This window comes from Oncorhynchus mykiss, chromosome 29 (assembly GCF_057628025.1).
Source record: "Oncorhynchus mykiss isolate SJ-2025 chromosome 29, ASM5762802v1, whole genome shotgun sequence".
NCBI classification, from domain to species: Eukaryota; Metazoa; Chordata; class Actinopteri; order Salmoniformes; family Salmonidae; genus Oncorhynchus; species Oncorhynchus mykiss.
The window spans coordinates 37794598-37807085 of NC_143050.1; the positions used below are offsets into that span (position 1 = coordinate 37794598).

Here is a 12488-nt window from a genome sequence, read left to right on the forward strand (position 1 = left end):
GCTTCAGGGTACAGAGTTTTTGTTTTTTGTGTGTGTGTGTGTGTGTGTGTGTGTGTGTGTGTGTGTGTGTGTGTGTGTGTGTGTGTGTGTGTGTGTGTGTGTGTGTGTGTGTGTGTGTGTGTGTGTGTGTGTGTGTGTGTGTGTGTGTGTGTGTGTTCTCTAACTGTAATGTCACATCTCCTGTTCTGACTCAGCCACATCTCCTGTTCTGACTCAGCCACTTGTTCAAAGGTCACACGGTAACGCCACACTTCGCTGACTGGAAACAACGCAGTAAAGGACTGTGGGAATAGAACTACTGGCTACAAGGTGCAACTATCACAGGAGAGAGGTCAAGGTCAAGGCTCAGATAGAAAAGACAGATCATTGATTGATGACTAGATATAAATAACACGAGAAAGAGAGACTTAAGTAAGACAGTTGAGGCTGCTGAGGGGGTGAACGGCTCATAGTAGTGGTTGGAACTGCGCAAATGAAATGGCCTCAAACACATGGTTTTTGAGACCCTTCCACTGACTCTGCTCCAGTCATTACCACAAACCCGTTCTCCCCAGTTAAGGTGCCACCGAAATCCTGTGAAGTAAGAGTGAGTCAGATTAATTTTGTGTCGCGGTGTGGTCGTTGTCAGGAGGGAAACACTCAAAATCATTGGCAACCAATCTCCTAATGATAGTGATAAAGGATAAGGATAATGGGGGTGGGGGGGGCATGAAAAACCTCAGCACAACAGTAGTACGCAACGAGCGACAAGGGATTTGCAGAGGGCACAGCAAGCGGGGCGGGGCAGGGGGAAGGGATGAGGGTTCCACAGAGAAACGTAGACAATAGTAGTATACCAATCAAAGATGTCCTTTTAGTCAGTCAGCAAACAATAGCTGAACAAGAACCACAGCCTATAGCTGTCTTTTTGAGTGTGGGGTTTTATATTTATTCTTATGAGCACCTTCTTCCTTCAAATTCCTTTCCTCTCTTTTTCTTTTATTTCCTCATTTTTCTCATTTGCTCTCGTCGCGAGTGGGCCGTATCTTCATCTCGGAGAACTTGAGGGAGTACTGCCAGCCAGTCCAGGTGGACCACTCGATGCCGTCGGCATAGGAGGTGTGCTGCCCGCGGAGATACTGTCCATTCAGGTTAGACGTGTGGCAGTTACGGTACCACCAGGCACCATGGTAGAAGGAGGCACAGTTGTTCTCCGAGTGGTCGTTGTCCTTGTCTTTGGTGGTGAACTTCATTCCGTTGTGCTTTAGCAGAGCATCGCCTGTGGGTGGTGGGGGGGGGGGGAGGATTGGATGGGTGGAGAACATTCATGTACAAACGCACACGCATCATATTTACACAAACATGCATGCACACACACACAAATGCACGCACAAGCACACACACCCACCCACACAGTCAAATGAAATGGACAAGGGTGAACAGAGGAGAAATAGGGGATAGATTGGAAGACAAGAAAGGAGAAATAGATAATTAAGAGAGGTTGAGCGATAGAAGAGTCTTTAGAGAGAAATACAATTGATTCCAAATCTTCAGTGCTTTGATTTGTCTTTCCTGGCTAAACCAATGTCTTTCACCAGAGCCCTCTTACATCAGACAGCACCAGAGCACCACTGCATTCCTAATTCATTTCCAAATGACTAAGGAACAATCCATCATTTCCATAGATGACGTGAGATCAGAGAGAAGCCTCCTCTCCTCTCTAAAGATCAGTCCTCATTACACAAACCACAGGGTTACAACACTTTGTTGTTCATTTATCAAAGGGCCCTATGCTGACCTCTTTATCCTTCTGCTTTTACTATCGCCTCCCTAACGATCCGATCAGCGCTCAACTGTCACATAGTGCGCACACGCGCACGCGCACACACACACACGCACACGCACACACACATACACACACACACACACACACACACACACACTTACACTTAAAAAAGAGCTTTGAAGCCTCAGCAGGATCTAAAACTACTCTGCGAGCATCTACAGAAATAGAACTGAAGAGAGGTACACGGGACACTGCTAGCTATAGGCTACGGCTTTGAGCTGAATGTCACTCTTGGGTGGTTGGCTATGGAACGCCATTTGGGTTTTGCGTGTCAAATAATGTTATTTGACACGTAAAATAAGCTTGTTGACCAATCAAGACCTGAATATGACTGCACATCAGATAATAATTTAATACGTTCACATATTTTTTTACGTTGTTATTACACATTGATTACACCATTACTTGTATTTCATGTCACAGCATTCACCGATACGTATGCTATGATGCTGGCAAAGTTTTGTCTCGCGCATCTGCCGCTGCTTCACTTGAACGCAGACACACTTCCCCAAGCTCTGGGACAGTGCTGGTCATTAAAAAAAAGCTAGCTAGCTGATGGATGCAAACAATGTTCTTCCCCAAAAACATAGCCAAACAACATAATCTGTTTCAGTAGCTATAGTAACTAACTAACTAACGATCTAGCTAGGTGTCATAATCTAAAATAACCCACATTTATAAGACTTATTTGATTAATGATGGGCGGACCCACATATGTGAAGCTAGACACAATAAGGGTTCGCCACAGTACTTGAATTTGCGGTTCACCTTCAAAATAAAAGTCTCTAATTGAAAGAGATGCAAATTAATGCAAATAGTGACATAATAGAATAGATCATGCTAAACAAGGTTGGAATGTTGTTATATAAATTCAACAAAAGACAATTAGTTAAGTGTTCTCTAGCCTCTCATCAGGGAAACTAAATCCATTATTTGCCCAGGTAGGGTGTGGCCACATCACCACTCCACTCCCTCCAATTCCATTTTCCCACAGTAACTCGCAGCGCCACAGGGCGCGTTTCAGCATTCACACAGAGAGCCCCTACGTCGAAACATAAAAAATAAAAAAACATTTAACAACAACCCAATGTGACAACATGATAATGGTTGCCGGATAATACGAAACAATGGGAGAGAAAAGAGGAACCAGGCTAGCAGTACTTAGCGTGTAATTTGCAGCCCACTCAGTGTAACCTTGTCTGGCTGAAGGGAAGTGGATGGGACAAGGTGGCTCCACTGAACACGGTTAGAATCCAGCTGCTTCCAGCCGCAATGACCAACCTGTCCACTGAGACCAGAGGGGTATCCTACTATGCAAGCTAGATCTACTCAGATTTTCTAAAGCGAATCAGCTTCAGTTACAGTGGGGCAAAAAAGTATTTAGTCAGCCACCAATTGTGCAAGTTCTTCCACTTAAAAAGATGAGAGAGGCCTGCAATTTTCATCTTAGGTACACTCCAACTATGACAGACAAAATGAGAAGAAAAAAAATCCAGAAAATCCCATTGTAGGATAATTTGCAAATTATGGTGGAAAATAAGTATTTGGTCACCTACAAACAAGCAATATTTCTGGCTCTCACAGACCTGTAACTTCTTCTTTAAGAGGCTCCGCTGTCCTCCACTCGTTACCTGTATTAATGGCACCTGTTTGAACTTGTTATCAGTATAAAAGACACCTGTCCACAACCTCAAACAGTCACACTCCAAACTCACTATGGCCAAGACCAAAGAGCTTTCAAAGGACACCAGAAACAAAATTGTAGACCTGCACCAGGCTGAAAAGACTGAATCTGCAATAGGTAAGCAGCTTGGTTTGAAGAAATCAACTTTGGGAGCAATTATTAGGAAATGGAAGACATACAAGACCACTGATAATCTTCCTCGATCTGGGGCTCCACTCAAGATCTCACCCCGTGGGGTCAAAATGATCACAAGAACGGTGAGCAAAAATCCCAGAACCACACGTGGGGACCTAGTGAATGACCTGCAGAGAGCTGGGACCAAAGTAACAAAGCCTACCATCAGTAACACACTACGCCGCCAGGGACTCAAATCCTGCAGTGCCAGACGTGTCCCGCTGCTTAAGCCAGTACATGTCCAGGCCCGTCTGAAGTTAGCTAGAGAGCATTTGTATGATCCAGAAGAAGATTGGGAGAATGTCATATGGTCAGATGAAACCAAAATATAACTTTTTGGTAAAAACTCAACTTGTCATGTTTGGAGGACAAAGAATGCTGAGTTGCATCCAAAGAACACCATACCTACCGTGAAGCATGGGGGTGGAAACATCATTTTCATCATCGTTTTTCTGCAAAGGGACCAGGACGACTGATCCGTGTAAAGGAAAGAATGAATGGGGCCATGTATCGTGAGATTTTGAGTGAAAACCTCCTTCCATCCGCAAGGTCATTGAAGATGAAACGTGGCTGGGTCTTTCAGCATGACAATGATCCCAAACACAACGCCCGGGCAACAAAGGAGTGGCTTCGTAAGAAGCATTTCAAGGTCCTGGAGTGGCCTAGCCAGTCTCCAGATCTCAACCCCATGGAAAATATTTGGAGGGAGTTGAAAGTCTGTGTTGCCCAGCAACAGCCCCAAAACATCATTGCTCTAGAGGAGATCTGCATGGAGGAATGGGCCAAAATACCAGCAACAGTGTGTGAAAACCTTGTGAAGACTTACAGAAAACGTTTGACCTCTGTCATTGCCAACAAAGGGTATATAACAAAGTATTGAGATAAACTTTTGTTAATGACCAAATACTTATTTTCCACCATAATTTGCAAATAAATAAATTAAAAATCCTACAATGTGATTTTCTGGATTCTTTTTCTCATTTTGTCTGTCATAGTTGAAGTGTACCTATGATGAAAATGACAGGCCTCTCTCATCTTTTTAAGTGGGAGAACTTGCACAGTTGGTGGCTGACTAAATACTTTTTTACCCCACTGTAGCTTCACATTCCAGCTCAGGCTTTATTCGTATTACGACGGTGGATATTGTTTGTCCACCTGCCGCTAAGTCTAACAGGCTTGTAACTGCGTGTGCATGTCACACATGGCTAGTCGAACACCGAGCTCTTCATTGAGACATTTCTGAAACATCAATCTATAGGCGAGTCAGTGCCACATTTTCATTTGTGTCGGATTCAATATGAAATTAAAGTTATCTTTCAAATTCAGCAGGCTATTGTGTGAAATAAGCTTTTAGAAGTGGGGCGGCTGGTAGCCTAGTGGTTAGAGCATTGGGACAGTAACCGAACGTGTTACTGGATCGAATTCCTAAACTGACAAGGTACAAATCTGTTGTCCTACCCCTGAACAAGGCAGTTAACCCACTGTTTCCAGGTAGGCTGTCTTTATTTTAATACTTATTGTTAATGCCGTATTTCGGGTGCTTATCAATGCACAAGTACCCCCCCCCCCCCCCCACTCCTATGGATGCTGCGTACAGTTTAAAATGTATTCTGTCATTACCATGTAACATAAAAAAATATCATTTATTTCAGTCATTTCAATCAGGGTAAGTGGAGTTAGCCGTGAGTTAGCCTGCACCGGAGATGGTTAGCTCTGAAGCAGCCATAGAAATGTACTTGGCTAAAAAGTGAGCAGCTTTCGTATGACCGGTTATCATGAGTTGAACTCAGAGTTAACCAAAGTTACGTTTGCAGCACACTAGCCTCTCCCTCATACCCTCTTAGGCCTCAAACCTGCTTCGTAGGATACCCCTCAGATCAGAGAAAATGTGAGTGAGAGTGTGTGTGATAATAACAATAACAGTTGTACTAAGGGGAGGAGAGGGTATGAGGGAGAGGCTAGTGTGCTGCAGTGGGATTCAAATGTCCAATCGGCATGTTGTCAGTTGAAGGTTAGTGGTATTGAGGTAGGAAGAGCGGGAACAAGCTTTACACTGTAACACATTAGGGTTCCTCAAGGGTTCTTTGGGAAGGGTGATGTTCTATGTGGAACCATAATGACTCAAAGAACCCGTTAAGCTCTCCAATGGTTCTTTACAGTTCACAAAATGGTTCTTTGCTCTTTTAGTGATCATTTAATTGTCCAGTTTATCTAATAGCTTGTGTTATGCCATGACATATTATATCTGGCCATGGCCAGTGATGGTGTCTTGTGAAAGCCTCACGTATGGCCTTGTGTCAATTGAAAACGGTTGACTAAATCAGTCAGTGGTTCTCAATTCTCTACTCAGTGACCCCCAGCTGTTCCAGAGGTAGCTTACTTGATTCAACTTGTCAATACAATAACAACACATATGGAGTTTTAACAGTATAACATGGCTGACCAGAATAAAAACCCTGTATGGTTCTTCAAAATGATCTACGAAGAGCCTTTCAGAATGAGAAATATTCTTTATACAATCATTATTAACAAAGGTTCTATAAAGAACCACAAAAAAAATGGTTTCATGTAGCTCCAAAATTGGTGTTCGACATGTGTGACATGCACACGCAGTTACAACCCTTTTTTTGGTGCTATATAGAACATATGTTAATGGTCATTTATAGAGCACCAAAAAGGGTTCTGTTATGGTTACAAGCCAAATAACCCCTGCCTGGTACTATTTAGAACCATTATTTATTTGTGTGTACAAGCCATTTACACAACACTCTCTCTTTCTGCAAAACCTGCTTGTGACAACACTCTCTCCCTACTCCTCTCATCTATACCCCCTCTTCCCATCCCTCCATCTCTCATCTGTCCCTCTTCTCTCTCTGTGTGCTCAGTTCTCAGTACTCCACTCCCCAAAGGTTCTTTAAATTGATTATTTGTTGTGACAGGCATCTGGCAGTGTTTTGTTTATGCTGCCGGTCAACCACCGTAATTAATTGGGTAGTAATTTATTCACGGTGACGGGATTGCGGCTGAGATGTGATGTTTGGGGAACAGATATACGCAGACACATACGGTCTGTCCTTGTCTCTCTGTCCCTGTCTATCCACGCTGTGGAGACCAAACCAAACGCTTCCATCCCTCCTTCCCTCAGCACTTAACAATAAACTACTGCAGAGGACAAGGCAGTTTTTACTATAGATAGTCAATGCATTTTTGAGTCATACGTATTTAATGAGTAAACCTGGGGCTTCAACATACGTGTTTAAGTGCGGCTTAACTTTGCTTTGGGTACCCCGGTGTCTCGGGTCTATAACAACCCAATCTATAATTCAAATCAAACTTAAATATAAAATGTTAATTGAAGATGAGAGTTTATTAGGTTGATACTTTATTGATTAACAAAGGGTCATTCAGATATATGTACCTGCATTTCCAGAGTAATCTCCAACAGTCAGTGGGTATCCATCATCGTCAGGGTCCACAGAGAACAGGCCAACTCCAAACATACCATACTGGGCATAGGCTGTACTGTTGTCAAAGTCCTCCAGGTCAATCCTCAACTCATAATTGCCCTGGATGGAGAGAGCATGGATCTGCTTCAACCCTAGATAGATAGATAGATAGATAGATAGATAGAGAGAGAGAGAGAGAGAGAGAGAGAGAGAGAGAGAGAGAGAGAGAGAGAGAGAGAGAGAGAGAGAGAGAGAGAGAGAGAGAGAGAGAGAGAGAGAGAGAGAGAGAGAGAGAGAGAGAGAGAGAGAGAGAGAGAGAGAGAGAGAGAGAGATGACCAGTCAGAGCCACTCCCTGGGGGAGAGAGACCCCTTGTTTCCTTGAGACAACACCCACACCAAAGTAATTTAATTTCAGGAGCAGCATCTGCTTTGTGCTGTGCCATGTGTCTTCTAGGAAAACACTTAACGTCCCTGCCCACCGGTCAGTTCCCAGAAGTCAACCTGCTACAGTAAGTGAGAGGTCCCCTCAACGCAGCAGGTTGCTCTGTCTGGATGCTTTAACCCATGGTCTGTCACATAACATCAAAGACAGCACTGCTCTCACTCCCGAGTCATCACAAAGCACACACTCTGATGGACACACACACACAAACGTGAGCGCGCACTCATGCACACACACACATTTGTTTTATTATCCTTTTGGGGACCAAATAGTTGATTCCCATTCTAAATCCTATTTTTCCCTAACCCTTAACCTATCCCTAATCTTAACCCAAAACCCCTAACCCTAAATCCTAATCTTAACCTAATCCTAATTGTGACCCTAACCGTAAACCTAACCCCTAAGCCTGAAAAAGCCTTTTTGCTTTTGGAGACAGGCGAAATGTGACTGACCGGCTTGATTTGGACTTATGAAGCTACATTTTAAAATTATGTTTTTTTTTTTTTTTTGACATTGGATAAAAGTAAAGATTCAGAGCTATAACATGTTATATCATACACTGCATTTGTTGAGGAACAATGGGCTTTGAAAGTTGAAAAAATTGTAACCCCACTTTCGAGAAAATGTCTCTGGCGAGCTTTTCTTAGTCTACACTCATTCCGAATCATTCACACCCTCTTAAGCATTAGCCCCACCCATCTCTTTAAGGATTCACATGTGGCCATGTGCTAAACAGAGTGAGTAGTGTAGTAAAGATTTCAAGGCTAAAAGTGGTAAAAGTAGTAGCCTACAAAAAGCCTATATCCTAATATGACTTTGGTGCAGGTCATGTTGTTGTTCACATTACCGTCTCTGCTAAACACACGATATCAAAAACAAAATCTACGTTTATTTGTCACATGCACAGCATACAGAAGGTGCATAATCTCGCTATAATCTTGCTAAGTGGAAGGGTCTCTACAGAAGGTGTAAACGGTACAGTGAAATGGGTAATTGCATATTTGCATAGTAGCAATATCAAAAAAAAGAAAATGTCAAGATAAAAAAAGAACAAAAAATGTCAACGGCAGAAGAGAAAGAACAAAATAATAATGAATATGTACAAGAATAATATCAAGAACAATATTAGTGCTAGATGAGGTAGTTATGTGCATACAATCAGGGGTAAAGAGGCTGGGCATCAGGATAAAAAATTAATAGCAGCAGCAACGTATGGCATGTGTGTGTGTGTGTTAGGAGAGAGGCACTGCCGAAAGCCTGGATGACTGGGAACTCGCCCCCAGTGATGAACTGGTCCGTCCACACCACGCATGAACAAGGGAAGCTATATGAGCCTGTTTCTGTCCTGCCCTTAACTTTGGTGCAGGGCATGTGATATCCATGGTCTCTTCATCGAAAAAGTCCCTGATCTTCTCAAAAATATACACGTTTAGTTGTATCCAGTCCGAGTGGTGCTTGTACAGGCAGACCATCTATGGGAGGAAGGACGTCAGTGTTGCGCAGCAGCCAAAACCTGGTCCAGACTGAGTCTGAATGCTCCTTGGCGACAACAACACCAGACTCCGGAGCATCGAAGCTGTAAAACAGGAAAATAGACCAAAAAATAAAGACCTTAAATAAAATCAATTCACCTCCCAAATTTAGATTAGAATAATAACCCCATACAATGCAATGAAAATGATATTCACCTGAAGTGCTGGTACTGCTTGATCTGTGGCAACGGCCTGAAGTACGGAGTCAGGTGTTGTTGCCAGCCATAGCTTTCCACCAGCACCGTACCATCCTCCAGTCTCCTTGTATGACTTGTGGAGGAGAGTCAGGCGGGTTCTACTGATGCTGAAAGACAAATTCCAGATTCAAATATTTTATTATACAACAGATGGCCACAATCACTGCCAACTTCATGGGTCATGTAATCATCTGGCGAAGGGGAGTCCCGTATTTAGACGTGTAGCTAGCTAAACAATAAACCATAATCCATAGAGTGCTAGCAATACCAACCGATTGTCTAAGCTAGCTAAAGCTAACCAACTAGGTTCAATGTTAGTTAGCTAGCTAACATTAGGCTATAACTGGCAATGGAAATGGCAGTCTGAGATAATACTACTACAGAGATCGTACACATAATGTTAGCTAGCGATCCTGACAGCTAGCTAACAGTATGCTTTAACTTGGGATCTTTTGTTTAGACATGCAGCTAGCTAGCTAAGGAATTAACCATAATCCAAATCCATAGAGTACTAGCAATACAAACTGATTGTCATAGCTAGCTAAAGCTAACCAAATAGGTTCAATGTTAGCTAGTTAGCAAGCTAACATTAGGCTATAACTAGCAATGCAAATGGCTTTCTGAGATAATATTACTACACAGAAAATGTAGCTTGACTCTTACCTGTATACGTGGATGAACACTTCACAGAAGACTGCAACCCCTTTTGTTAAATAAGACGCCCTGTGTCATTTCCATTTTGTTTGTACAGCTTGTATGGCCCATTGTGTCAAGTCACTCTGGTTCACACTGACCATGTGCAAAGCCATAACAATAATCCAATCTTTCTACCTCTCTGTAACGGATGCCATGGTTGCCCTTAGTTTGAAGATGTAATACGGAGACAGGTGTTTTATACAATAGCCTTCTGTGTTCTCTTTTCGACTCCCTCTGCATAGTCAATTAAATGACAGAATTGTATGAATCTCGTTATCATACTTCCACCAGGCATTCCACTGATTTCAAAACTTGGTCAACTTCATGATTGCCATTTCTTCCCCATCACTGTAATCAAAAGACTCTACAATGTCTGGTTCAATGACAATGTGTTTTACCTAAATCAGGGATTTCCTTAACGTCTGATTCATTTTTAGAGTCAGAGAGAGTAAGCATTGCACAATCGTCCTCCAGAAAGTAGTCCATCACAATTGTTTCCTACTGACCTTTGTCGATAAAGCTTAATAAATTCAGAGCAACAATGTTATTGAGAGCAGTAGCAACACATTTGCAGTTCACCATTGATAACGTTATATATACAAACATATATATATATATATATATGTACAGTGCCTTGCGAAAGTATTCGGCCCCCTTGAACTTTGCGACCTTTTGCCACATTTCAGGCATCAAACATAAAGATATAAAAACTGTATTTTTTTGTGAAGAATCAACAACAAGTGGGACACAATCATGAAGTGGAACGACATTTATTGGATATTTCAAACTTTTTTAACAAATCAAAAACTGAAAAATTGGGCGTGCAAAATTATTCAGCCCCCTTAAGTTAATACTTTGTAGCGCCACCTTTTGCTGCGATTACAGCTGTAAGTCGCTTGGGGTATGTCTCTATCAGTTTTGCACATCGAGAGACTGAATTTTTTTCCCATTCCTCCTTGCAAAACAGCTCGAGCTCAGTGAGGTTGGATGGAGAGCATTTGTGAACAGCAGTTTTCAGTTCTTTCCACAGATTCTCGATTGGATTCAGGTCTGGAATTTGACTTGGCCATTCTAACACCTGGATATGTTTATTTTTGAACCATTCCATTGTAGATTTTGCTTTATGTTTTGGATCATTGTCTTGTTGGAAGACAAATCTCCGTCCCAGTCTCAGGTCTTTTGCAGACTCCATCAGGTTTTCTTCCAGAATGGTCCTGTATTTGGCTCCATCCATCTTCCCATCAATTTTAACCATCTTCCCTGTCCCTGCTGAAGAAAAGCAGGCCCAAAACATGATGCTGCCACCACCATGTTTGACAGTGGGGATGGTGTGTGAGCTGTGTTGCTTTTACGCCAAACATAACGTTTTGCATTGTTGCCAAAAAGTTCAATTTTGGTCTCATCTGACCAGAGCACCTTCTTCCACATGTTTGGTGTGTCTCCCAGGTGGCTTGTGGCAAACTTTAAACGACACTTTTTATGGATATCTTTAAGAAATGGCTTTCTTCTTGCCACTCTTCCATAAAGGCCAGATTTGTGCAATATTCGACTGATTGTTGTCCTTTTGACAGAGTCTCCCACCTCAGCTGTAGATCTCTGCAGTTCATCCAGAGTGATCATGGGCCTCTTGGCTGCATCTCTGATCAGTCTTCTCCTTGTATGAGCTGAAAGTTTAGAGGGACGGCCAGGTCTGGGTAGATTTGCAGTGGTCTGATACTCCTTCCATTTCAATATTATCGCTTGCACAGTGCTCCTTGGGATGATTAAAGCTTGGGAAATCTTTTTGTATCCAAATCCGGCTTTAAACTTCTTCACAACAGGATCTCGGACCTGCCTGGTGTGTTCCTTGTTCTTCATGACGCTCTCTGCGCTTTTGACGGACCTCTGAGACTATCACAGTGCAGGTGCATTTATACGGAGACTTGATTACACACAGGTGGATTGTATTTATCATCATTAGTCATTTAGGTCAACATTGGATCATTCAGAGATCCTCACTGAACTTCTGGAGAGAGTTTGCTGCACTGAAATTTTGCTTTTGATTTGTTAAAAAAGTTTGAAATATCCAATAAATGTCGTTCCACTTCATGATTGTGTCCCACTTGTTGTTGATTCTTCACAAAAAAATAGTTCAAGGGGGCCGAATACTTTCGCAAGGCACTGTATATATATATATATAAACAGCTGCAATAGAAAGGATTGTCTACACATCAGTGGAGGCTCCTCAGAGGAGGAAGAAGGAGGAAGAAGAGGACCATCCTCCTCAGTGAATTTCATAAAAATGTTAATTGTAAAACATATAAAAGGTTATTATTTTTTAGATAAAACTGTATTAAATAGATTCACATCACCAAATAACTGACTAAAACACACTATTCTGCAAAGGTCTACAGGAGCCTTAACAGCACTCTGTAGGGTAGCACCATGTTGTAGCCGGAGGACAGCTAGCTTCCGTCCTCCTCTGGGTACAATGATTTCAATACTAAATCTA

The 12488-nt window shown here is 42.3% G+C and overlaps 1 protein-coding gene across 1 annotated transcript in view; it reads right to left on the minus strand.

Annotated features, from left to right (window-relative positions):
• Positions 1-970: 970 nt before the first annotated feature.
• The window catches only part of fibcd1b (fibrinogen C domain containing 1b), a 250469-nt gene continuing 238951 nt past the window's right edge, over positions 971-12488 (minus strand). The window contains exons 7-8 of the mRNA XM_021590592.3: positions 7102-7281; positions 971-1258 (exon numbers count right to left, since the gene is read on the minus strand). Of these exons, the coding sequence (XP_021446267.1) occupies positions 996-1258; positions 7102-7281 (443 nt within the window). The 3' untranslated portion in view covers positions 971-995. The remainder of the gene's footprint in view (positions 1259-7101; positions 7282-12488) is intronic.